At 45.8% G+C, this 27,065-nt stretch overlaps 1 protein-coding gene across 7 annotated transcripts in view; it reads right to left on the reverse strand.

The window, feature by feature from the left end:
* Nucleotides 1-27,065, reverse strand: part of LOC114844886 (zinc finger protein 521-like) — an 86,035-nt gene that overhangs the window by 29,411 nt on the left and 29,559 nt on the right. For 4 of the 7 annotated variants that reach the window (XM_029132554.3, XM_029132553.3, XM_029132559.2 and 1 more), the window contains 3 exons: nt 15,548-19,050; nt 15,331-15,415; nt 14,976-15,008 (listed from right to left, as the gene is read on the reverse strand). In XM_029132554.3, the coding sequence (XP_028988387.1) occupies nt 14,976-15,008; nt 15,331-15,415; nt 15,548-19,050 (3,621 nt within the window). Of the gene's footprint in view, nt 1-2,006; nt 14,285-14,975; nt 15,009-15,330; nt 15,416-15,547; nt 19,051-27,065 lie in introns of all 7 variants that reach the window. The other 3 variants (XM_041068271.2, XM_029132555.3, XR_008692989.1) reach the window with 2 other exon arrangements.

Here is a 27,065-nt window from a genome sequence, read left to right on the forward strand (position 1 = left end):
GTTTTATATTCCGTTTATTTCGTTATTACTCACTTTACTCATTCCCTGTAACACATAAAGTCATTGCAGAGCTACAGCCATGTTCCTACAAAGTTAACCAGCTTGTTTATTTCGTTATTCCCTCTTTCATGTCCGTCTGTTGAATGAAAGTGGGCGTGGCAATCCACGTCCCAGAGCGGTGACACTGGGGGATGGGAAACACGCATCAACACGCAGGACAAAGATCTGCGTTTCTCTGCTGCTGCAGCCTCGGCTGCGTTGGGTTGTTAGTGTCCCTTTCACCTGTACCATATGAAATGTGTTCCTACGAAGTTGATCAGCTGCTTTCAGAATCGTTTTTATTCACCGGGTTTATTTTTATTTACAAAATATAAACAGAAACGCTTGAAACGTTTCCGTTTTATATTCCGTTTACTTCATTATTTTATTTACAAAAAATCCCAAACGCTTTGCACTGTAACGTCACTAAGAATTAGGAAAAAGACAGTACACCCATCTAGTTTTAACAAATGTGCAATAAAAAATTTAAACAGAAAACGCTTGAAAGCGTTTCAGTTTTCTATTTCCGTTATTTCGTTATTTTCCCTTTCACCTGTACCACATAAAGTCATTGCAGAGCTACAGCCATGTTCCCAAGAGGTTTCGCTTTCAGCGTGACACACGCATGGACGTTGTTCTGCCCGCTTTCATGTAGACACAAAACTCATCAAAGTAAAAGAGCTCAGAGCAGCATTTGCAATTACATGTATATTAATAACGAAATGAACGGAATGTAAAGTAAAATGCTTTATAGAGTTTGGTGTCTACATAAAGCGGCTGGTCAACTTTGTCAACATGTGGCTCCAGTAAGTGGGGGAATAACGGCCCAAAGCAACAGGCTGAAAGAGGAGGCTGTGGCAGAGGAACACAGGTCTTTGTCCTGTATGTTGATGCGCCCAGCCCCCACAGTCAGCGCTTACCTTTGCTACGGGACTGATAGCCCCGCCCACTTTTATTTATCAGACAGATATGAAAGTGGGAATAACGAAATAAACGGGATGTAAAGTAAACGCTTTAAAGAGTTTTGTTTACATCAAAGCGGGCAAATCACATGTGAACGTTTTAATTTTTTTGTAAATAAAAATAATGTTTGCCCTGTTCAAACCTGGCGAATAAAAACGATTCTGATAGCAGCTCAAGATCAACTTAGCAGGAACACATTTCATGTGGTAGAGGTGAAAGGGACACTAACAACCCAACGCAGCCGAGGCTGTAGCAGCAGAGAAACGCAGATCTTTGTCCTGCGTGTTGATGCGCGTTTCCCCTTCCCCCAGTGTCCCTGCTCAGTTACGTGGATGGCCACGCCCACTTTCATTCAACAGACGGACATGAAAGAGGGAATAACGAAATAAACATCTGGTTAACTTTGTAGGAACATGGTTGTAGCTCTACAATGACTTTATGTGGTACAGGTGTGAAGCAGAGTAATAACGAATAAACGGAATATAAAAAACGTTTCAAGCGTTTTCTGTTTATATTTTTTTATTGCACATTTGTTAAAACTTGATGAGTGTACTGTCATCTTTTCTGTAATTTTTGATGACGTTACAGTGCAAACAATATTTGAACTAGTTTTTTTTTGTAATAAATAAAGCTTCGCCACATTTGAGAAGGATCTAAAACTGTCTTATTGTATTATTGATGATGATATCTTATTGCTTCCTTCGGTGAGACCGTAACAATGACACTCGTCCTTTCACGTTGTAAATCCAAACACATAGCGGTTGAACATTGTAACAGTGGATGTCACTCATAGACTCATAGGAACTGTGCAGCCTTGCAGACAGGAGCAGGGTCAGCAAGCCCACGCAACCCACCACCTAGAGTGCGTCAGTGATGGCCCTCTTTACCTAACAAAGGCAGCTGTTAACAGATGATTCAGGGTCTCAGCTAGCCGAGCAGATCATTTGACCACCTTCTAGTGGGAATGGGTATATTTAGAAAAGCCAGTAGTTCTAGTGTTAAACTGCTAATGTGCTTGTTGTCTCCCTGCGTTGCGTTCCCTGAGTTCAACGTACTGGCGTGTCAGTGACTACGCAGCATCTAAGCCTGCACTCTGATCAAAAAGAGCTATCTTAAGATATCACACAAAGGCAGCGGTGATCTTTTAATCCCCGAGAGATACCGCGCAGCCTTCACAAAATATCTCCTTAACTACATATTTATCAGAGGAGACCTTTCGGAGAGCCGTCCTGCTGCACCGAGTTAAACAGGTTTTAAAGTGCAGTCGCTTTCGCAAAATGTTTCCCTTACAACTGTGACACATCCAGCTGATCGCGGCTACTCTTTGCCCTTATTTGGCAGGCGAGCTGGAAAGGAGGCGGGGACGGGGGGACGGCGAACCGCGTCGCAGAAACACATGGCATCTGAAGTGCGAGCTCCACTCACCCATAATATCTATTGTATGATTTCTATTCATGTCCGAGCGTCTTTCCCCCTGCCAGGTGGCAAAACATGTGTCAATAATTAAACTGCTTTTACATAACAGGATACAGGAACACAATGCAATTTGCTCCCCATATTTCATTGGGCCTTTATGAAAGCACATGAGAGAGTGTAATTAATCAAACCACTGGAATATGTGAACGGCAATTTCCACTTAATGGCACTTACAGGGATTGGGTCCCTTAAGCACCACGTTCTGTCTACCAAACGAGCGGGATTCATTTTCATCTTCATAGTTCAGACAATAAAACCTGGTGTGGATGTTAAACAACACCCATTTGACATTAGGAAGTCTGAAAACAACATCTGATTGGATGCGTGAGGCCTCGTCCAATGCAGCCGGGCGTGAACGCTCCACAGCCGATACACTCACGTGGCTGTGGAACCGATGCCCCGCTTCGACTCCAGAAATTAATATTCTTGTTAATGATCCTGCTTTGACCTCAAACCTGAGAGTATATTCTGTATTCACTTAACCACAGGAGGCTAACCGCCTCCCAGCCGGGGACAGGAAGAGGATCGCTCCCTGCTTTTAGTGGCTTTCTGTGAGAAGATGGTCCTGGTCTAAATGGCACCCATGTCCCTAAAAGTGTTTCTCTCTCCCTCTCTCTCCTTCTCCCTCTCCAAAGACTTCTCTAAGTGCAGCATCTTGTTTCAGTAATTCAGCCAGGACAGAGACAGTGGAGAGAGGAAAGTAATCGATTTCTCTCTCATTTGGTTCCTCCTAGACTTGCTGTAAGGCCTCTTAGGGGAGTTCTGGACTATTGGACAGGACAATGTTATGGGAAAGAGTGTCATTGCGTTTAAGGTCATCGTTACACCAAGGTTTCATTTTGAGTGTATTTTTTATTGGTGTATGGAACAAAGTAGACAAACAAACAGTGCCTGCCGCCATTTCCAGGACGGCAGACATCAAGATACGGCCGGCCCGTTCATGACGGCGATGCCATTCCGAATGATGGAGAGAAACATCATACAGCAACATGATCCACTGTAGAGATAGAGTCTGAGAATTGCTGCTAAGTACCAAGCTTTTAGCGAGCTCCATAGGTAAACCATGTGTCTATAAAAAGCCACCATTACTAAATTATTTAGAAGCAAATCCGTTACTATATGATTACTATTTCTGCCTCGTGCCTTATATCATCTTTTCAAAGGATAAAAAACGGGAGAAGGAGACCGGCACCAGAAACAACCAAATGACATGGAAGGTTGGGGGTGGAATATCTTTCATATCTCCAAATTTTCTGAGATTCACTTCAATATCCTCCAATTTAAATCGTCTCCTGTACTGAACACAGCTTTTAAGGTTTAACACATCATTTATTTTAACACTTTGCGCTAAGACTAAAAATCCCAGTTTTTGAGTTGGAAGCAGGGACAAAACCATTTCTCTGACCAGGCTTCTCTTAAGTCTTCTCACTGTGGCCTCATCAACAGGTCCGCTCTGCCGCCGATCTGCCCCTCTGCATTCCAGCTGTAATGTGCGGTTGCTAATCATTCATTCTGTGTTTCAACCTGCTAAATTCTTAATACCTGCGAGTAACTCTGGGGTTGAGCTTCCATTAATTTACATCAGATTGAGATATTCTTGCACAAACCAATTAACAATGCATCACGACTACCTGCTGATCCTGCCATGCGTTGTATTTTATATTTTTTTATAAAATAGAGACCGTTCCTGTGTGTCATTAAGAGACCGTCAGCTGCGGTACAAACAAGACAAATCTATCTATTGTTTATTATATCCTCAGGCTTTTTACCCAGAGGGCAGAATGAGAGAGGGAGGGGCAGAGGTCAGCATAATTACCATTCACTCCTTCCTTAGAGTCAGACAGTGCTAAGACATGCATTGGCAAATTCCATGGCAGCATCGTATATCACATTAGCATAAAGCCCTAAAGAGCTAACCTTTGTTCAATTCCATTTGATTGTAAAAGAGGAAAACAGCCTCACTGACAGCCTCATCCAGCCTCAGTGTTTTAAGCGCTCAGTTGTTTGTCTTTCAGTCTTGTGACTGCTCCTGCTAAAGATGTGCTATTCCAAAAATAAAGTGTCAGGGGACGTGGGGGATCATTGAATCATCCTGGGTAGAATATCACATCATCTGGAGATCTTCAAGGTTTAGTCTCAAATTTTGAGAGAATAAAATGCCGAGCCTAACTCCAAGCTGCTTTATATACAGATTTAATAACCGTACTTTCAGTAACATGGCTGCTTACATTCTGATTATTAATTAATTTGGCGTAACACTAAACACTAGACCCTTGGCATTCGAAAGTCACCTGGAAGCATGCTGCAGCTTGGTGTCTGTTTACTGACAACAAAGCATGAGCATTTCCAGCATCAGTACACTCTAATTTGCCTGTTGACTAAAAACGACCGCACCCGCGCTGACAGAATGTGAAATACTGTTACTGGGAGACGAGGCCTAGTGGTGATGTCTTCAGTCATGCTTAAAGTCAGGGGCATTAGCTGTATGGTATGCAGTGAGATTCAGGCTGTGGAGAAGGACAAACATTGCCACAGAGGATGATCGCAATAGAAAGATGAGAAGAGGTAAGCAGACACCGATAGGTTTATAAAGTTGAACAATAAACATTTAAAGAGGGATGAAAAGAAAGAAGGAAAAAGGGAAAGAAAGAAGGAAAGAGAGAAAGAGGGAAAGAGGGAAAGAGGAAAAGAAAGAGAAAGAAAGAAAGAGAGAAAGAGAGAAAGAAAGAAAGAAAGAAAGAAAGAAAGAAAGAAAGAAAGAAAGAAAGAAAGAAAGAAGAAAGAAAGAAAGAAAGAAAGAAAGAAAGAAAGAAAGAAAGAAAGAAAGAAAGAAAGAAAGAAAGAAAGAAAGAAAGAAAGAAAGAAAGAGATCTGTGAATTTCCTCTTCCTCCCCTGAGACATCCCTTGATGCCAAGCATTCATCATCCAGCCTCTAATATCAGTTATTCTGTGGCTCCTCTGCTTACAGCAGAATTAATTTCTGCTTTAATTACTCTCATCGGCGGAATGCTGATGAAGGAGAGGGACGAGGCATTCTGGGACTCGGGCCTCATTCCACCGCTTTAATTTGAATGAATTCCACCCGGAGACGCCGGCAAACAACTGGCAGCCGAGCCCCGGGAGCCACTCTGGGACTGCGCAGAGGAGCTGCAGCCATGGCCCCCACCAACCTAGCTACCTTGTGTGTGTGTGTGTGTGTGTGTGTGTGAGTGTGAGTGTGAGTGTGTGTGTGTGTGTGTGTGTGTGTGTATGTGTGTGTGTGTAGGCTGGTGCTAGGGCGAATTATGCGGAGCGCGTTCGCTGCATACGAGGCTGAGGGCTAAAGTGGAAAGGTACGGAGGAAGAACCCACAAGACGAGGAAAAGGTGCAGTGACGAGTGTGTGTACAGTGGCTGAGCGTGTTTACAGGGGCTGCGTGTGATTGGGGAGGCGCCTGGTTGCGCAGTGTGTGCATATTTATTTACATTCACATGCATCTCCTCGCGGATGTGGGTTAGAACATCTGTGGAGACAAGCGATTTCATACACAGACAGTGAAAAACAGAGGCATTTGGACACGGAACATGAAATATGAAAGGCATTACTGACTGAGGCCCAGTTCGAAACGATCATTAATTGTTAATTGGATCATTCCAGATATGGCACATACTACATACAACAAACCCCCCCAGTCCATGTATCATACAACAAATACCGGTATAAAGGGGAAAAAACAGACTAGCAGTACGTATGAATATGAAATAGCTGTATGTTTGCGATAGCACACAGTCTATGTTTGCATAATGAAAACAACTGCAGAAACAGTATAATATCACAGTGAACCCAGCAGAGGAGCAGAGAGAGGGGCCATAATTGACTTTTCTCCAAACCAGCTTGGTAGGTACAGAATGTAGCATATTGGATAAGGATTGTGATTGATTATGTGGGTCTGCCACAGCAATTCGTTTGATTAAATGTAACCAAGGGTTTCTTTTCCAAACCCTAATGAAGCAGCAATTTGAAACTGAGAGACTGGATGAGGCTGAGCCAGGCTGCCTTCATGCCCCACACCATCCCCACGCCTGCCTGTCGTCTGTGTTATCTGTGTGCATCTGCAGCATCAAAACACACAGCGGTCCCTCAGCTGTGACAAAAATAATTAGAGATTTGGTGGGACCCTGATTTTATCTGTTTATTACAATTAAAGAAGCTAAACAAATTTTAGGAAATTGCAAAACTGAAAAAAGGCCTAGTATTATGTGATGTGTGGCATTAACACTATATCAATAATTACGTCGCATGAATCCGTTCTGAGAGTACAACGGGGATGCTGGCGTTTTAAACACTTTAAACTTCACTTCAAATTCACCTCCTCCAATTTCCTTCCTCCTCCAGTTGAGCAGAGGGCAGGGAGGGAGGTAGGTGTGACCTCCACCGACCCTGAAACCTCTGGACAGGTGGGCGGTGGCCTGCGCGCACTGTCCGTTTTGGCAGCGGCTCGCTTCCCTCCCCGGCAGGGAGCTCAGGCCATGATGAGCAGCTGGGTCGCAAACACTAAGCACATTAATATCTTCTTAATGATAATAATCATTATGGCATAAGCACCTTCCCCAAAGTGGGAAGGCGCACGGAATGTGCCAGAGTAGCATCGTCGTTAAGGTATAAAAAAAAAAAAAACGGGAGATGAAATGACTCTTTTAATGGGCAGCAACTTACAGCCACCAGAATAATGCAGACACTAATGTAATAATGTGATAATGAGATACACCAAAGACATTAGGGAGACCAAAAACTTCATAAAAACAGTGTGAATGAATAAATAAAACCCGTGCATGGAGCTAAGGTTGACGCAATTACCGTGGCAGCCACACATTATAGGGAACATACGCTAATGTAAACGCGGCTGCATGACGGATTTTAATTAGTCCGAACTACCCTGAAGATTTCCACGCCGCGTAAGGTCTGTCTGGAGTTAGTGGGCTACTTCACCACCTTGTCTTCCTGCTTCCTTTTACAATATGAAGTGCTACTTTCCATACGCTCACCCCATTTAATATAACTGTCAGTATTCACCTATCACAGGCCATTATCTGTCTCATCCGCGTTCATTATTGAAGCTAATGATCTGTTGTCCTCTCTGCTCCCCATTGAAGGAGGACTACATTAAAAGTCTCTTACTAACTTAATTAGTAATTATAAATGTTAAAAATTAATCAGAGAGCGAGTGGCTTAAGGTTTACGTCTCTAGGCGGTGGTGGGACAAATGGAGAGACAAAGAGGCCACGTCGCCTCGGTGTTCACACTCCGCTGTCACGCCGCAAATGAAACAAGTCACATGAAAAGAGTGGAGGTGTAACCATTTTATCTCTTGTACTGTACCTGTGACTTTTTCCTCCTTTCAACGTGGCTGCATATGACAAGAAGGGGATGCAAAGCAGACAATAAAAGGCACTAATGAGCAGAGAGTTGCTCCCACTCGAATATAGCATGTTGTTTCCATCCCATAATCTAGAAGCGCCGCTGTAGTGGATATAATACTGTTACAGGAAGAAGCATTTAATATAGTAACCTGTGATGCATGCAGTACTCACATTATCTCTTTCTAACAAGATGGAAACAGATCCCCTTAATTAAATCCTGGGTGTGCACTAATTCCTTACTAAAACTGCACCTCTCTGACAATTCGACATCGGCAGCACTGTGCACTTCAGTAAACATATAAGCACCGATATCAACATTAAACCTTAATAACGAATAGAGCTTTCATCCAGGGAGTTCCTGTGTGATTTCCATTAATGCGGAGGGGAATCGCCCAGGACCATCTCCCCTTCCCTGTCTTCCGGAGCGTGTTGACGCTCCAGCTGGGGGGTGGGGGGGGGGGGGGGGGGGGGGGGGGGGGGGGTGCTCTCGGTGGAGGAGGAAAACAACAAGGAAGTTTAACTGTGCCGAGATGTAAGAGCGAGACGCAAACTTGCGTGTCTGCTACAACTCCAACCAGCACGGACCGGCAATTAAATATGAAAACGCTGCAGTTAAGGGGAGGCTCGGCGTTAGACAAATTTACCTAATATCACAGCGATATTACAGCGATTCCATTTTGCGAGTTCTGCCCTCTTTGTTTTAGAGGAGAAATGGCGTGCTGTTGTGCGGGGAGTCTCTATCTCGCAAGACGGGCGCGGCGATGGCGGGGGGGGGGCTGGCTGGTGGCCCGCAGCACCTGAAACCTATTAGGGAGCTTTGGAACATTCCACAGGGTTCTTCCACTTTGGCCAAAGGGCATCGTAAAGGTCCTCGCAGAGAGGGTCTTTGCAAGTCGCGCGCTGCCAAACGGCCAGCAAGGTGAACCGATAAAACCGGAGGGTGCGGTGGACGGGAACGAAAACACCGGATGCCAAAAGCCGGTCCGTGCTGCCGATTACATCCGCAAGGTGCTAGCCTTCGTTAAAACAAATTAATAAATAAATGATGATTGAGATGTTTACCGTTGGCAGACAAGGCTAAAGTTTTATCAACTTTTTTATCGAATGGTTTGCCATCTGGACTTACAACAGTAGGGGCCCAGTAGTGCACTGACACTAAAAACAAACATGCATAAACACACGAACTGCTGCCAAATATCTTGGAGATTGCCTTATCTTCGCCGCTACGTGTGTCTGTGTGTGTGTGTGTGTGTGTGTGTGTGTGTATATATGTGTTTTAGTAGCACCAAGGCCCGTCTCTTTGGCTCGATCCGTGCCCGTGCCTCAGTGTTATGCTCACTGGGTTTAGCTCTATGGGTGTCTGTGGCCTCTCCTCTAGCCGCCCGTGTCCATTTGCTCTGCGGGTATGGCAGGCCTGAGCTGACAGATGGCCGCCCCTCTCCATTCCGCTCCAGAGTAACACAGTAACTGGTTTTTCCTCCGCCGTTGACCTTGCCACAGCCAGCCAGCAATCCAGCCTGGCACTCGGCCTGTCGAACAGGAGGGTAATGAAGTCCAGCGCTGCTCACATGATTATTAAGGCTTTGACGCTGGGGGGCCTTTCAGAACCCGATCGCCCTCCCCTCTCCTCCCCTGTCTGCCATTCACGCAGCCAAAGTTCGATGAGGATAGTCATTCGTTACATGGTACTTTGTAAAACCACCATTGTGTTCCACAAAGAGGGCTAAAACTTTTGCCGCGCTCGTTTGGACCCCGTATTGAATTGAACCTCTCTGCGCCTACGAACCCTAACGTCATCACAGGATAGAAGGACAACAATTTTGTCACCGGCACTGAAACTCTTTTCTGTTCGGAGCTACCGGTGTCTTGGTGTGCATGTCACTACAAAAACACATCGCATAAAGCCATAACACAAAGTTAGATCACATCAGTCGCACTCGTATTGGTGATGACAACCTCTAAATGCAATGCGGTTCTGCATTAGAGCCCCACTCTGCTCTCACTGTAACTTAATTCTCCCTTACCACAAGCATCTCTAGGCACGCACGGAACTCTGGTCCCATCTGGGCCAGCCTGGGATTTGAGAGGTGTGGGTTGCAGCGCTGACCTTTACTAAGGCAGGACTGTCTGTTTGCACTTCTCCCATAAGACCCCCTCCAGCCAGACTGCTAAGCAACCCCATCAGAGCAGTGCTACGCGTGCACCTACGGCCTTGGTGACATCTTAGAGACCGCAGGGAGGTAAAGTAATGCAGAGGTTAATTCTGATCATCCAGTATTTATGGGCTTCACTTCAGAACAAGGGTTGGCATTAAGACTCGAAAGGAAACATTCTTCCTTTATATCAATAAAACATGGCCGGAAAGCACAGGAAGAGTCTAGTACCTCTATTTAGATCACCCAAGTCCCCACCTAGACTTAGGTTGATATTAAGAGCATGCCAGTGGATCCATGATGAAGAGACAAGTTTACATTCAGAGATAAGTTGTAGGGTTTATACTAATCTGTAATGTGGCTCGCAGGTTACAGTTTATACTACACCCAACCAACGGGCTCAGTGCAGCCAATAGCTGGACGGAATTCGCCCCAAATCACCATGGCGACATCAACCTACCAATTACGATGCAGTAAGGGGCAGCGAGTGTTCGCCCGGAGTTTGTACAAACAGGCTGTATGAACTGAGAGCATCAGATATTTTCTCACATGTTGGCCTAGTCTGTGAGGTGTGGGGAAATGTCAGGAAAATCAATAGATAAGGACCACATCAGACCGAGCTTGTCTGGCCTAGCAACAGAGCATCCCCATGGTGATGTCAATTACCTGTGCTTTACAACAAAAACACCAGAAAGAGCAAAACAGTCTCTGCAATGCTGTAAAACTTTTAATGCAGTCTCCTGGTTGCATTGAGGAATCTGTAAGAAACTTCTCTTTTTTTTTTTTTGTTTTCCACCCAGACAGTCGGGTAACACTGCGAATGTGAGAATCTTAGCTTATTGATAGCTCTTTTTCCACAGCTCACTCTGTTTTTTATTCTCCTCATGGATGCCACATTAGTCAGAGAGAGGTATAATGTAACGAGCAGTAAGGTGCGCATAATTGCATATTAGCAGCAACACACTTGGCTGCACGGGAGGTGACTGCGCTAACGAACAGAGAGGTGTTATTAATCACCAATTAATAAAAGCAGGCAGATATCAGACACAGTATATGGCACGCATGGTTTCCTTTGTTTCCACAGGCTGGTCCAAGCTTGTTCTCTTATTTATTTCATAAGATTGATTCTGTTCATGTGCCCTGTTCTCTATTGAGTTCTGACTCTGATCCAGCCCCCTAGGAGTCAAATGAGGAGTGCTTGGCCATGTTTGTTAGCAGATTACATGTGTATGTGCTCTATGAATGAGTCCCAGAAACTGAGGGAACACCATCAGACGTATCTAATCAAAGAGGATTATAGGAAAAGAAACAAAGGGGCGAAAAATACCATATTCTGTTGGCGCACCAGGAGAAAGAAAATATGCCTAATGGAGAAGTAAATGTGTTGCCACAAGGGCAGAGACAGTGATGGAGACCATGTAATCAACATACACGGGCCAAGTTGCTCTTGGGGCTCAAGACAAGAGGATATGTGTCAAGGATAATTTGCAGCCCTTAGCAAGAAAGACAACAAGGCTTTCAGCTTCAAATACTGTTACAGTGTGCCTCCTGTCTGTTCCCCCACTCACAGCCAACACAGTGTTTTTGCCAGGTTGGAGCTCAGTTAATATGTAAATGTGAGGGCTAGATAGTGAGGAAGGGGGAAATGGAGAGATAGTGGACGGAGAGAAGGGGGGAGGCCGAGAGAACAGAGAGGAGGAGGAGAAGCTAGAGGAGAGCTAAAGGCCTCTCGCTCGCTCTCGTCTCCTGCTCTGTAACGGCCCACAGTGCCTGCTTCACACAGAGCGGCCAGCTGTACAGCAAATGTGTCTTTCCCTCTCCGCCCCCGAACCTTTCCACCCCTCCAGTGCCCCCCTCTGCCTGGGCCGACCAGGCCACCGGCTCCTCTCTGCGAGGGAAGGCTCCTCCCTGACTTGGCTTCGAGCTCAGTGCTGTCGCCCAACCAAAAAAAAACCCGTAGAGGTGACCTCAAAAACACTTTTCTGAGATGTGCTTTGGTGTGTTTGTTTACAGTTGTCCTTCGAAGCGCTGTCACTTTGGCAGCGGCTGCGTGTGAAGGACGGGAGTGGGATGGAAATCGAATTGAAAGCAGATATAACAGAAAGAAAAAAATCCTTTTCACCTTTAAAACCCTTTAAGACAGAGATTGTCCTTTAAAACGTGTCAGGGCTCTTGATATCCACACAGGGACATTTGAAACAGTGCAATAAATGGGCCAAACGTGCCCCCCACGAGGCTCCAAATGTCATAGTTTACAGTGGGGTCAAAGTGAAGCAATAGGGTGGCACGATGGCATGCTGATCAAACCAAACAGGCTTTTGTGTCAATGAAAGACCTTCAAAGGTCCTTTTCAAAAACACTACAGACTTTGCGAGAGCGCTCATTTGATTTTAAATCTCTTTCCAATGCAGTTACTGCAGATCAAAACAGTAAATTGACCTGATGGACAGCAAACAAAAAAACAGAAATAAAAGGGTTTGATAGTGACTGCAGCAGCTGAACGCTGTATAAATCTGTGTGTCTCTGGAGGAAAATCGGACACCCTCAATTCTGTAAGTGTGCCATGCCAAAAAAACTCTAAACTAAAGAGTGGCCAGCTGTCTTCTGGCCTGCTATTAAATTGCTCCTTGGATGGTGGCGATATCATTTTTTTCTCCATAGGAGTATCACACCAGGTCCCCAAACAGAGCGACCAGCTGTACAGCAAATGTGTACTGATCCATCTGGGCCCTAGCAGGCTGCGGCCTCCATCTTAAGACACGTGGGGGCCTTTCACAGGCTTGGCTGGGACTGGTGTCCTACACACCCTTCTGTGCCCATGGCCACCTCCTTCCCTTTCATTTACCTCCATTATCTTAGTAAATGTCGAGTAGCTAGGCACCAGAGCTGCGCTTTGTGTCTGAACCAGGGCCGCCATCATGCGAGCGTAATATCCATGCATCAAAATGTGCTGGCAGTCGTACAGAAGAAGCAGCAGCCATGAGCACTTAGGCCCGATGGGAGAAGGTGAGGGTGGAGGCTGAGTGCACTCGGTTTAGGTAGACTATTGTATTACAAACGCAGCTCATATGGACTTGTCTGGGTGAGACAGGCTCAGGTTTTGTTGTTCCATACACTTAGCACTATGGTTATGTCACGGCATATCACTATATATAGAGTTATCAGTGTGAACTGACACCATGGAGCGGGGCATGGATGAAAACAACACCCCTATGAATCCAGCGTCTGCTCCATTACCTACGCTAATAACGCTGACAGCTGAGCGGAGATGACCCCAGCCCCCTGTTTCCCCTCTCCTGTGCAGATGGCCATTAAAAGGAGAAAGTGTCCCTTTTTTCAGTAGAGAAGGTATTTAGAGCTTTTTCCAAATGAGTTTTTTCTCTGTGCTTTTGGCCAAGATTGGCTTTGCTGTTGTTATAGCCTGGACACTATTCCACATTAAATGGGATTCATTCTCTAAAAGCTGTGTACGACCAGGAGTTCAACACTGCCGTAGAAACACAGCTGTCGATGTATACGTCTCTCCCCTAATATCGCTTTACTTTTACATATATTCTCTTTACTTTCTTATTCTATTCAGTCTCCTGTTTGTTTGTTACCTAAAATGCAATCATGTCTCGACAACTTTGTCTTCCATCAAATTTTCATTACGACGGGTTTTGTTTTTGCCAACATTTTACACATCACAAAACAAATGCATCTAACAGAAACCCTTTGAGGAGCCTGATGAAACCCGTGATCATGTTGAATACAAAGCAATGGCATATCAGAGAAATAAGACATCAGACAATAACCCAATCACCTATCCTCCTGTTATCTTAAGCTGTCTGAATTCCACTATTATGGGGGGAACTGTGTGCTTGTGCGGCTGAAAGACATAAAATAACCAGTAGGGGGGTTTGTTTTCTACCCTCCCAGTGTGCTCCGTGCCTGCCTTTGCGAGAGAAAGGACTAATGCTGGCATGGTACTGTATTAGGCTCCCCCAGCAGAATAGTGGGTGAGCAGATCTCAAAGATGAATACAAAATACACACCTACACACTCTCAGCTCGTCTCTCTCCTTTGCAAATACACCGCGGCATCAAAATCACAAATCACATGCTTCTGATTGTTTATGCACAAACAGTGGGTCCCTGATAGAATTGCCTACCAGTCCTGATAGAATTGCCCACCGTGTTTAAATTCACCTGCGCCTAGAAGCGTGTCCCAAACAGAGAGGCGGTTTGGTTCCAGATCAATGAGTCTCTCTCCCGCTGAAGACAACAGATAATGCAGTGTAATGAAAGAGCCGCCAAACGAGCTGAATAAATGAATGAATAAAGGAACGTGAGACCGGAATTCAGACGCCTACTTACTGCAGGCAAGAAAACCTGTTTTCCAATTGTCTGTTCTCTACAAATTATTCTGCCTGCATACAAATGACAACCTAAAGTGAAGACATTTTGAAAATGTGGAGGTTAGTGTTACACCAGCACTCTTTGTTTAGGGATCTTGTGCAAGGAAGTGGAAAATTTGGAATAATTTTATGGTACAAGGTGTAATAGAATCGAGCATCCGTTTTTTTAAGCTGATTTATCTTTGTCTTTCAAAGCATGGAATGATGATGCATTCAGATCTCAGTTATCCGGAGGAGCACAATAAATGAACAAAAAAGTACAGTGGCGTTGTGGAGTTTTTTTAACAGTAGAATCATATTTAGAAATTTTATATTTTGAATTTAATCTTTTTTTTGTATTTAAATGCTTCAATAACCAATACAAGGTATTTCTACTACTTCAAACTACATCAGAACGTCAGTGGTTTGAAGTGGAGAGATTCTGCTCCACAAGCATGCACACTTAGTATTTTAGACCATGTACATGCATGGGGAAGTGAAGATGGCGGGATTTTAAATGCACAACACTGGGGATGCAGTTGATGGTCAAAATATAAAAATAATTCCACCTATTTGGTGATGTGATCCAGACACTTGTGAGCCTAAATGAGACAGGGTCAAATATTTTATTACACTTATCGAAACAAGCCTTAGTGTTTGATTCACGTTAAAGAGAACATAAAAAACACTGTATTTGAAATGTCTTCAAAATTTAAATTTGTGAAACTGGATGAATTGTCCTTAATGATATTTCTATTGTATCGATGGCGGTTACACAAAAATCAATTGCTCAAGCATTTAAAACACACACCCAGAAGCCACACTGATTAGGTTTATGCTACACTACACAAGCGCATACAGATAAAACGTATTTACATGAAACAAGAGTGCAACATGAATGAAGCAAAATGAGTGGTGTCCTACCCAGCATGTGGTTGGCCACGTGGACCTGGATGTCCCATTCACTGTAGAACACCATCTGACATTTGATGCACTGGTAGGTCTTCTTCTGTTAATACATTTGAGAGGAAAGGTATTGTTACAGTCAAATTAGAATAAAAACTAACAGCTGCCACTCAGGTTAAAATTGTGGTGTTTTTGAGAGGCATTCAGTCAGATTCAACGCATCATATAACCTTACCTCTTCAGTTTGTGAAGGACTGGCTCTGGGCATGGGGGATACCTGGGGGGTCTTCAGCTGCCCACCGTTGCTGTCCCCAGTCTGCTCCCGATGCACTGCCTGGATGTGGTTTTGCAACTCTGCTTCAGACTCAAATTTGACGTTGCAGCTGGAGCATCGTGTCTTGGCTGCAGAGGATGAAGATGTGGAAGAGGACGAAGAGGATGAAGACACGGCTTTGCCTTTACCATCTCCAGGGCTGAGACTCTCCCCCTGGACCCATGTGGCTGTAGTTGTTGCTGGAGTGGAAGCTCCACCCTGTTGCTGTTGCCTTCCTCCATTGACCGTTGGGCTGGAGCTCTTGGAGCCAGCAGCTGTGACACAGGCTGCACAGAGTCCGTAAGGCAGTCCGTTGATATCCAGCTTCACCAGGTCTTGTTTGGACCTGAAATCTTTCAGGCAGGAGGCGCACTTGAAAAGTTTTTGGGGGTGATGCTGCTGATTGTGAGATATAGCATTGCTTCGGCCACTGGGTTGGTTTGAGGACATGGTGCCTGTCTTTTGCATGTGGAAGGTACCGTGAATCTTGAGCTCTAACGTGGAGGTGACTGTCTGCATGCACACCACACAGCGGAAACCTGTCAGGGAGTTCCTCAGGTCGGGGTGCATCTGGCAATGTTCCAGAAAGTCCTCCTCGCTTTGTAATGGCATCTTACAAATGCGGCAGCTGCCTGTGTCCAGACTCTTGCTATGAGTGACCTTGTGCTCAGTCAGGGTGAGTAAAGAAGGGAAGCGCTCCCCACAGATGGGACACATGTAGTGTTTGACAGGCCCAAGGTGGGTCTGCATATGCTCCCTCAGCCCGGCCTCAGAGAAGAATGTGCGGGAGCAGACATTGCACTTGTGGTTGCCCTTGATCATCTCAGCTTTCCTCTTTATCATGGCACTCTCACCGGGGCGTATATTGTGGTCCCTCAACTGGTGGTTGGTGAGGAGCGACTCCATTGTGTAAGACGCCCCACAGATGTCACAGCCATACATGGGTTCTGCAGTATCCACTTCTTCTTCACTTCCATCGTGGCTGTTCTGGGACTCCACCACAGTTCCTCCGGCTGCTCCTGGGCCGTGACTGTTGGTCAGAACTCCCTGTAACTCACCATCGTCTTTAGGTTGACCCTCTCCACCAATTACAGTAGAACCATTGGCACCGCAGTTCTGCGCCTTTCCCTCAAACACGCAGTGTTTCTCCCTCAAATGCTTCTCCAAAAGGACGATGGCATGGAAGGCCTTACTGCAGAAGCGACAGTTATACTTCTTGCTGTGGGTGGTGATGTGGCACTGCAGCTCCACCTCTGTGCCAAAGGACTCGCCGCAGAAAATGCAGCGATGAGCACGACCCTGGTTCTCCAGATGACTGTGTTTGACATGGAGCTGCAGGTCAGTCTCATGTCTGAAGTCCCAATTGCAAGAGGTGCAGCGATACACCTTCTTCTCGTTGCTGTGTTTTACAGCCAGGTGGAGCTGAGTAGACACCTTTGAGTCGAATACCTCCTGGCACAGGGTGCAACGGAAGAACACAAAGGTATGCATGTCAAGTAGGTGCTTCTGCAGGTCGTCCACTGAAGTGAACTGCTTGTCGCAGCTCTCACAGATGTAATAAGTGGAGGTAATAGTGAAGTGAATTGTCACATGCTTCAGCAAAGACTCTTGGTTGGGGAACTCTTTATTGCACTGTGGGCAGGTGAGCTGAGGCTGCAGGCCATCCAGATGCGTTTTGAGATGAGTCTGGAAAAGGTCTAGACTGGTGTACTTGGCACCACACTGGTTACAAATGAACTCGCTGGTAGTGCGTGAGGCTGAGCCGCCTTGTTTTAGCATGGTGGTTTCCACAGATATGGGAGAAGAGGGGCTTAGGGTGCGCAGGGATTTCTTACCATTGTTGATGTAGTTCAGTGCCAGTGGAATGTTTTTGTGATTCTCCTTGATGTGCTTGTTGAGCTTCAGAACACTGTTGAATATGGGGGAGTTGGTGCAGTATGAACAGGAATACACTTCGACTATAGGCTCCTTGGGAGTTACAGCCAGGGGAGAGTCAAAGCGCAGGCTTCCCCCATCACAGTGAGTCTGACGGACATGCTCCTCCAAGGTAGCCTCTGTCAAAAACCCCATGAAGCACTGCGGGCAGAAGAAGGCATTGCTTTCCTTGGCCACTGGACTGGGAAAGCCATGGGAGCATCGAATGTGTTCCTGGAGGGCATTGAGGTCACTCAACACCTCAGGACAGAAGTTACACTGAAGGAGGGCATCAGGCAAACTGGCTAATAGGGCAGCGTGGTCTTCTGCATTGTGGACCTGCTTAAGATGTTCATTTAGATTTAGTAAAGAGGGCAGAACCTCCAAACAAAACTGGCACGTGTGAGCCTGTTCTGGCTTGTCCAGATGCATGGTTCGCAGGTGAATTTGAAGCACAGCCAGACTGGAGAATACTTGTTTGTTACAGTAAATGCAACTGTAGGAGACTTTGGGTTGCTTAGATGAGCGTCCTCCCATGTCCGACGCGTTCTGAGCAGCCCTCTTCCTCCTGCCTCTTGCCTTGGGCACAGGTGGTGCTGTCTCTACCATTGTGGAGCTGTCGACAGAAAGGTTGGAGTCAGGAGTGGTGCTGGAGACAGATGTATAACCCACAGTCAGCAAGGAAGGGCTGTTACTATGGTTACTAGATTCTGGGAGCTGGTGGATGTCCATGTGAGCGTAGAGGTCTTCAACAGACAGAAAGTGCTCCGAGCAGATAGCACAGGTGTGGCCCTTTCTGTCCCGACTATGTGCTTGGTCGATGTGGGTCAGCAGGGTGCCCTCATCACTGAAGGGCTCATGGCAGTAAATGCACTGCAGGGTGGCACCCAGGCCTCCATCTTCTGATGGAGAACACTCGGGGTGGCACTCTGCGATGTGCCTCTGGAGCTCCTCAGGGACATCAAAGCCCTCTTCACATCGGCTGCATTTACGTGTTTCTTTCAGCTTCCATTCATCAGCTCTAGAAAGGCTTGCGCCGCTGCCATCTTTGCCCCTTTCATGTACCTGCATGTGGCCGTGGAGGGAGCTAGAGGAGAGGAAGCCTCTGCGGCACACGGGGCACTTGTGGGGTTTGTTGGAGGCGTGGGTTTTCATGTGGATTTTGAGGTGATCACTGCGAGAGAAAGCAGAGTCACACTCGCCACAGTGGTACTTCTTATCGCCCGTGTGGAGCTTCACGTGTCGATCCCGGCTACGCTTGTGCTTAAACAGGCGGCTGCAAAAGGTGCAGCTGAAGGGGAGTTTATCGCCGTGGCTCTGTTCGTGACGCTTGAGGAAACTTAAACGACTGAAGGACTTGTCGCAGAACTGGCACGGGTAGGGCAGACCAGGACCTCCTTCTTCTTCACCAAAGTCATAGTCCTCACAGTGTCCAGGAGAAGTCTGATCCTTACTGGATGGAGATGATGCTGGCCAAGAACACGTTGGGTCATCCTCAAGATCTGCAGCATCTGGAGAAGAGAGATAAAGAAAACAAGTCATTAGACGCAGCCCAAAGAAGATAGAGTACAAAGGAAAGAGTGACTAAGAGAGGTGTTTTGTAAGACTGTATTAGCAGCTCATTTGTCTCACTCTTTCAAATGGAAAAAAGGGAGGGGGGGGGGGCACTGTGGTGTTATTTGTCATAGTAATTATAAGGTTGTGGTATATGAATGTAGAATTCTTTGCAACAACTAGACCATTTTTCTTCAGCAGAAACAATACCGCTCCTCAGGCGTTATCTAAAAAGTTACATTTGAATATGTAATTTAAAGTATAATTAGAGAACAGAATAAGTGGAAATACTTTTACTACAATTAACCTTGTATGTGGCCACGTAATGGCTTAGCCCACTGTGACTCAACACACAATCTCTCTGACATTTAAAGCCAACACAAGACAATGGGTGTACTTTAGGGTGTAAGCCCGGCATGAGGTAAATTAGAACATTTCTATTACTCCCTAACAATTACTAGAATATTTTTGAAAAACAAGAGCCCTTGAAATGACCTTAAGACAAGAGAGGGGAAAGGCAGAGAAAGGCAGCTCTGATTAAGTGGGCTGCTTAGACCACAGCCATGCACAGCCTTTAGGAACACGCCACTAAACGGATGATCTTCATGAAACATCAACCTTTCAGAGCATCACTCAGTAGCTATCGGATTAAGGGCTAGGCATTATTATCATATTTGTCTGTGTGGCCTGTGCTAAGCTGTGAGGCATCTGATACTGTCATGTGCTGATGCAGGGAGGGGTGGGGGCAGGGAAACAGATAGGGGAAGGTAGCCTTGTGGCGAACTACCTCACTCAAGGACAAGCAGGTGCACGGACTGACCAGAAAACACCAGTCATGTAACAATACAGCCGTGTTACTTCAATGTGACGGGTTTTTTCCCCTCCGCTCGTTCACAGTACGACGATGCGAACGGAAAACAGACAACGCCACTTTCCACCAAGTTCAAAAGGGCACAGACCACTTCTTCCCGCTGCCGAATCCTAAGTGCGGTGAACTTCCTTACCTAAATAAAACATTGTAATCCCAACCCCTTCAGCACAGTAAAAAAACTGTGTCAAAAGGCCAGAACTTGGAATGGGAAAAACAAGAGGAAACTGCAAAGATTTATGAGACGGGCGAAGGATAAGCACAACCTCTTTCCAGGATCCAACCTCTGCACTCTCCTTCAGCTGACAAATCTAAGTCTCTCTCTCCCCCTCTCTCCCTCTCTCTCTTCCTTTCTGTTGTTTTTGCTGGGAGATCTGCCCTTTGTCAGGATATCATGCCCTCTCTGAGCACTTACCCCCATCAGGGCCTATCTTCAGGAAACAGATGGGGTCGGAGGCCATTCCCTTGCCCCTCCAAACTGCTGAAAGCGGCACATTGAGAGCCCACCTCCACACCGTGGCCCTCCCGGAAACCTCCCACCCCTGGCAAGGCGCCCACTCCGCGCACACATCTCACTCAAGACGCAAACCTTGCCTTATTTGCTTGCTTTGTCTCTCATACAGTACGGGTCTCAGTGTTTTTCTCTCTCTCTCTCTGGTTTGAGGGAGGATGGGTGACTCAGTGCTTTGCCCTCCTCCACAGAGGGGGTGGATCTGCCCTCTCTCATGCTACCTCCCAGGGTATATGAGAAGATAGTGCAAGAAGAATGACCCCAGCAAATGCCTTATAGTCAAACATATTGGCTCTGAGACAATAGTATAAAACAAACAAATAAATGGGCCTGTATACAAGGCTAAATGAAATTCTACTGTCTTAAATGAGGATGTCTATGCCCTGAGACATTACTAAGCTGTCAGGACAAACTCATTGCAGTTTTTTGTTTACTTGATCTATATTATTTATTTAGCGCCTTTACTCCAACAACACTCATACATAAAGCCGTATCTGTGGGGGACATGTAGGAGTTGTAAACACTGCAGGAGTTCACCTACAGTAGCAGGAGTTTCGTTTAGACGGACAAATATCAGTGTTAAATATTAAGCTTGTGCTCCCGTGTGATAGAGCATACCATAATAATGCAATTATAATGACTCTGCCCTTAGGTTGCATCTGGTCGACCACTGGGTGTATTGTCATACACTTACATATGTTGTTGAGTTGCCTGATAAAAACAAATGTCTCTATATATGTTTTTGTGGTAACACGCGCAGTAAAAGCTGGGGCGAAACACTCGCTCACGCTAACGAACATACAAGCGCACACGCGGCACATGTGCACAGAGGACCCGCAGATGCGGGCGCAATGGCCGAAACAAGTGTGTGAACAACTGCAGATGAAAGAGCAATATTCCTCAGGAGACCCGAAGAGGAAAGAGAGAGAGGGGCTTGTTTTTTTCCTCCTTCACCCAGACAAGAAATGCCCAGGCCTCAGCAGCAGCCTGAGTAAATAAAAGAATGGGCCTTACTTCCCTGTCTCTCGGGCCGGGGGCCTGTGCACGCCAGCACTCTCTGTGTTGCTGCCAAAGGGGATGCTGGGGCCTGAAAAACTACACCCTGCAGCTGAAGGGCTGTCTTTGTTGGTCTGCCAAGGCCTTCCTGAGCATCCTCCAGCCAACAGCCTGTCACGTCCTTTGGAGGAAGACCTCCATCTTAAGGCCTGTCCCTCTCTGGGAATTCTGTCCCCCCCCTTTTTTTTCTCTTTTAAATGCCTCCTATATGGAACAAAACAAGCTCCTACTGCTCCTACTGGAGACGGCATCCAATGTGTCATCTTAGTGAAAACATGTTTATCTACATTAAAAACTACATTACTACACAATAAAAGCTTCTTTAGTAGTAAAACATCTTCGCCTGTCAAACAACTGAATCGATAAGGCGCACAGGAGTACAACAGCCCTGTACTGTACATACCAGTGTTTATTTTTTATTGACTGAAGAAGTAGCCACTAAAAATCCCCTCTTCGCACACAGGCCTCAGTTTCCTCTAAGCAGGTCTGAGCCGCTCTTTCTGCACCACTTCCTCTAAGTTCATTTATAGCACCCTTTCCCAAAGTAAACACTCCTGTTCAAATAATCCTTAATGCTGGGAACAGGTAGGTATGTTGTTTCTGTACACATCAGCAAAGCTTTCAAACCCCTGAGAAATGCTTAAATTTATGCAATTAATGTAGTTGAGACTTAGTACGATGTATGTATATAAGAGTAATTAATTACCCAGATGACATTGTTTCCCTTTGGACTATAATGCATGTGGGGAAAATAGTCTCTCTGCGTTTTTAATGCTAAATGCTGAAATGAAGAACGTCTAAAGAGTAGTGAAAAAAATATTAGTAATTTATTAACGCGTACAGTACTAGTCTGTGATGGCATGTGATTAGTTTAGCATCTGGAGGGAAGCAAAATAAAAAATAAAAAACAGTGTAGGGTAAACTTTTTTTTAGATGCAAAATATACATTTAAATGCTTATGTTTTTGGTTTATTTTTTTTATTTTGATTGCAATTAAAGTAAATGTTGTAAAATATATTTTTCTAACCAACAGTACAGCACTGAACAGCAAAACATTCCATTTCCCACATAGTTAGCTTTAAACAACGGCCGATACACATTTGCGATTTGATGTTATCCGGTACTACGCCTTCCTGAAGCCCTTCAACACTGTGGTTTGGGAATAACTCGCTGCTGGAGACTGGACCTTCACATTCCAGGTCCTGGAGACAGTTCAACGTGGCTTATCACTACCTGACAGCTACTGAGTGCATCTCTTCTGTTGGAGAAGCCAAACTCTTATCCAGCTCCAGGACCTTATCTTATCAGAAAAGTGCCTCTGCTATCGCTCATCTGCTGCTTCCACGGCGAGCTCGACTTTGTTCCGCGGCCACGCTAGTGAAGCAGAGCACGGCCGCGCTTTCAGCCGCCCAATCTTATCTTCCTATGCGTTGCACCGGAGCTGTGTACGCAGGCCTTGTCATAGGAGATGTGTTTGTGTGAGTATATTTGTGGCACATTGGGGATTGGGGATTCATTGAATAAACAAAAAGCTGACAACTTGTCTGATGTAACACCGTGACCCCACTTCATATTCAGAGATGGGATCTTTTTACAGTTACAGGGAAAAGTAGTGAGCCTTTCCCAGGAGACAATGCATGTGTCATCCCAACGCTTTTCCTCTTCTGATGCCCAAATAGCAATCTGTGTTTGAACAACACGTTATCATGTGTGGCCGTGTTTGTGACACAACCACTTAAGATCTAATAGAGCGGGTGGCATATTTTTTTTTTCTGATTAGCTAAAACTCCAATCTCTGACTGGGAGAGAAGGAAGTGGGGTGTCGATTTTTTCGGGACTAATTCCAGTCAGATGAGCAAATCACTCAGTTGATTTAAGGCTGGGAGCTCAGAGGACACAGAGCTATTGGAAGAGGCCCAGTGCTGGGCTTTACTCACAGTAGTCCTGCTACATCCCTGTTCTAAGACATGAAATCCAGTCAAAATGAAACACTGATATTTCCCAGTCACTGTCAACAAGCGTGCCAGGTGGTTAGACGTGGCTTTGTGCACCATGCAGCTGATTAGCACACACAGATAAGCACAATTATGAGCGTTTAAGAGAGCTGGTATTCACCAATACGATCTCTCCTTTCCTGTGTGTGTGTGTGTGTGTGTGTGTGTGTGTGTGTGTGTGTGTGTGTGTGTGTGTGTGTGTCGATTCGGCTCTTTTTTTTTTTTCTTAGCAAACACAATATGTTTTTTACACATCACTGAGAAATGTCAGGTCCCTTTCCCCCTTTGCTACAGATCAATCAAATCCACTACGCTACAGGATGAGAAGGAGGGGTTGAGTGAGACGACTGGAGGAGCAGCGAACAAGGATGCTATCTTTTACTGGACGAGGTAGGAAAACAGTAGATGAAATGGGGATTCACTTCCTGGGGTTTCATCAATGCTGTAGCAGCGAGCTACTCTGGCCCGACATCATGTACACGCACAACAAAACACACACAAACACACACGCACTCAAAGGAGAAATGCACACACCCCCAGACTGCAGTCAGTGGGGATTTTTTCACACAGGGCCTGACACAAAGCGCTGGAACATCAAGCACTGTCCTGACTCTGTGGTCTGGGTGTCCATTATTCCGGCCCTCATGGCTCTGTCTCTCAACCATGGGGAAGCGGCAAACTGTCAACTACTTTGTCCACATTACCCACGTCCCCCAGCTCAGACAGGAGCACTTGGTCACTGTCCCAGAAATCACAGCGCCCCAGTGGCGTCCCAGGAAAGTTAGACAAATGGAAAGCCAGAGGAGTAAAAGTAGGGCGGCCAGTCATCCTTTACTCGGCTTTTTTCTCTCCGTGATAGTGAGCCACAGCGAGAAGTGGAATTCCTCTGCTTGTGACAGAGACGTCTCCCTACATGTGCACCGGCGTTGGCATTTGAATAATAATCATTACCAACGCTACTGGTTATTTATTAAATTTCAGGTCTCGCTAATGAAAGAGGATGTTTGTGTTTGAGTAGTGTGGAAAATCGGCCTCATGTGTCATGTGAAAATTAGCAATGCGCATTATCTGGTCGCCCATAACAAGTGAATATTATTAGAGCTGAATTTCTGGGGTCAACAACAAACTACATACACGTCAGCGTAATATTAATATTTCACCTGAACTGAGTGGCCTGTCTGTGTTTCATCAGTACAGGGCGAACCCACAAAGACAGGGTTAACAAGAAATTAAAATGTCAGGAGTGCTTCAATTTGCAAGTTTGAAAATTAAGTCATTTTTAAAGAGAATGGATGAATTAATGAGAGGAAAAGAAAAGGAAGGACTTTTAATTATTCTGTTATTCAGAAACGGTGAAATTGGGGTTTTGTAATAGACTACCGCTACCGAGTGCAGTGGGTGGGCACGAGCGCTAATGTTGATGTTCTATTGTTTCAGTTTAATTTTACTTGATTTGAAGTGTTTGAATTATTAAGAGTCAACCACTTTGAGACCAAAATACACTTCACAGCATGCACGTCATTAGCTCTCTGAAATGCAATATAGTGTTCCACATGATTTATAAATATGTATTAGCGGTAAAGACAATCAGTCCTATTAAGGTTTTGGTGGAGAGAAGACCTGCTGCAGCCTGGATGAGCTGTGCTTATTGTGGTGGTGGTGCCTCGCGGCTGGTGCTGCAGAGAGGAAGGACAGTTGACCACTTCAGGTGGACGTCGGCACAAACAGGAAGGAGGCGATCCCCCAGGCCTTGGCAGGACCAGCAGACACAGGGAGCCTCCCGGGAGGAGGAAGGAGGATGGCAATCTGTCCCCCAGCATGTCCCTTCGCCACCTGCCTCACCGCACTGGCACCGCGGGAGCGCTGGGCCAGGCGGGTCCGGCCCGACCCGGCCCGGGCCGGGCTGCTGCTCCCCCAACGCTGCAGCAGACCAGACGCAGGACCCCGGTGGACGGTCAGCTAGCCAGTCAGCCACTGTGAGGGATGCTGCAGCGCTGGGCTGGGCTGGGCTGCCTCCCTGCTAACACTTCCTCACGGTACAAGAGTTTACTTGGATGCTCTTTCTACCCCCCCCCCCCACGCTCCTAGTTACTCATGGAAATGTGATTTATGCGATCACTCGGAAGAGAAAGAAATGGTCGTGAGTATAAAAATATGCTGAGTTACTGTATGGTTGCTTCATTAAAATAGGGTTTGCTCTGCAAGTTTCAAGAGGCGCTATCCATTAAACCAAGCACAAACCTCAGTGAATTCAGGAAATACAGGCTCTAATTCTTTTTAATCAAACCACCTCATAGCGACCCATAAAACTTGGGCTGGCCTTCAACAAAGAATTATTTCACTTTTTTAAGGACAGCTTCAGACACTTGGATCTATGTTCGAGGCACTGGGGATATATTTTTAAAAAGGGCAGTTCGTCTGCCAAGTGCCCGAAAAAGACCTAAATCAACACTGTTTGTTTTTTCACTTCAAAAAAAAAAAAGAAAGAAAAGAACACGTGTATTGAGAAAAAAAAACTCCAGCAACGGACTTGTTAGCTTTAGCATTAGCCTGACCCTGCCTCTTGACCCATGACCTTTACTTCCTCTGATTAATACACTGCGGCTCTATTTGATATCTGCTCAATGCCATCCCAGCTTGTCAGTGGTAAAACAACTGGAGACAGCCCAGGAGGGAGAACAAAACATGCATTTTGCAGAGGAGAGCGGGCGGGGGGAGAAAAACAAGCATCAACTCAAGCAAGACGATGTATTTTCATGCATCCCTGTCTTAAATGTCAAGATTTCTTAACCCTCAGTGACTGCAGCGCTGACACCTCTCCAAGGTTCAACAGAACCCGCATTCATTAATAATTAGCTTAGCTGTGAGGACACGGAGCACGGCTGAGAATGAGAGAGAGGTAGTGAGAGCGGCTAAAATTTTAACTTCTGTCCTTTCCCGAGAGAATCAAATTTCACTCGAAGTTTTTTTTTTTTTTTTTTTCATTTTTCTTCATTTCTTGTTTTTCCTGGTGTGTTGGCCAGCATCCCGCAGGCGGCCCACGAACGAGCGATTCAGCCGTCGCATCAGCCTCGCTACTCCCTCCTCTCCTTAATCATGGCTCTAATACCCTCCAGATGAATAAACATCTTCATCCCCTCTCTGTTAAAGCCAGAAGGCTCCTCCACTCTCGAGTCCAAGAACAGGGAGAAAGAAGAGAGAGAACGAAATGGAGAGTTGACGAAGGAGCACAGGAAAAGGATGACAGATGGAAGGGTGGATCAATGTCGAAATGAACCAACAGCAAAGTAACAAAGCCACGGCAAGATTTTCTGGTTCTTCCCATAATTCGTCTGATCTATTTCCCTCTTGACACAATTATCACAGTCCTCCTAATTATTTTTTCGTCTTAAACAGATTTCTAATGGCAGACTGTCGCTTTTTTTATGATCGTGTTTGTAAAAGCGGAGGTTTTTGTGAGCTGTTGTGCAACCTTGTCGCTTCAGACTGTGTCCACAGACTGCACAGGAAGGGGGAAGGGGGCGGAGGGGGAGGAGGCGGGTG

The sequence above is a fragment of the Betta splendens genome, chromosome 17 (assembly GCF_900634795.4).
Source record: "Betta splendens chromosome 17, fBetSpl5.4, whole genome shotgun sequence".
NCBI classification, from domain to species: Eukaryota; Metazoa; Chordata; class Actinopteri; order Anabantiformes; family Osphronemidae; genus Betta; species Betta splendens.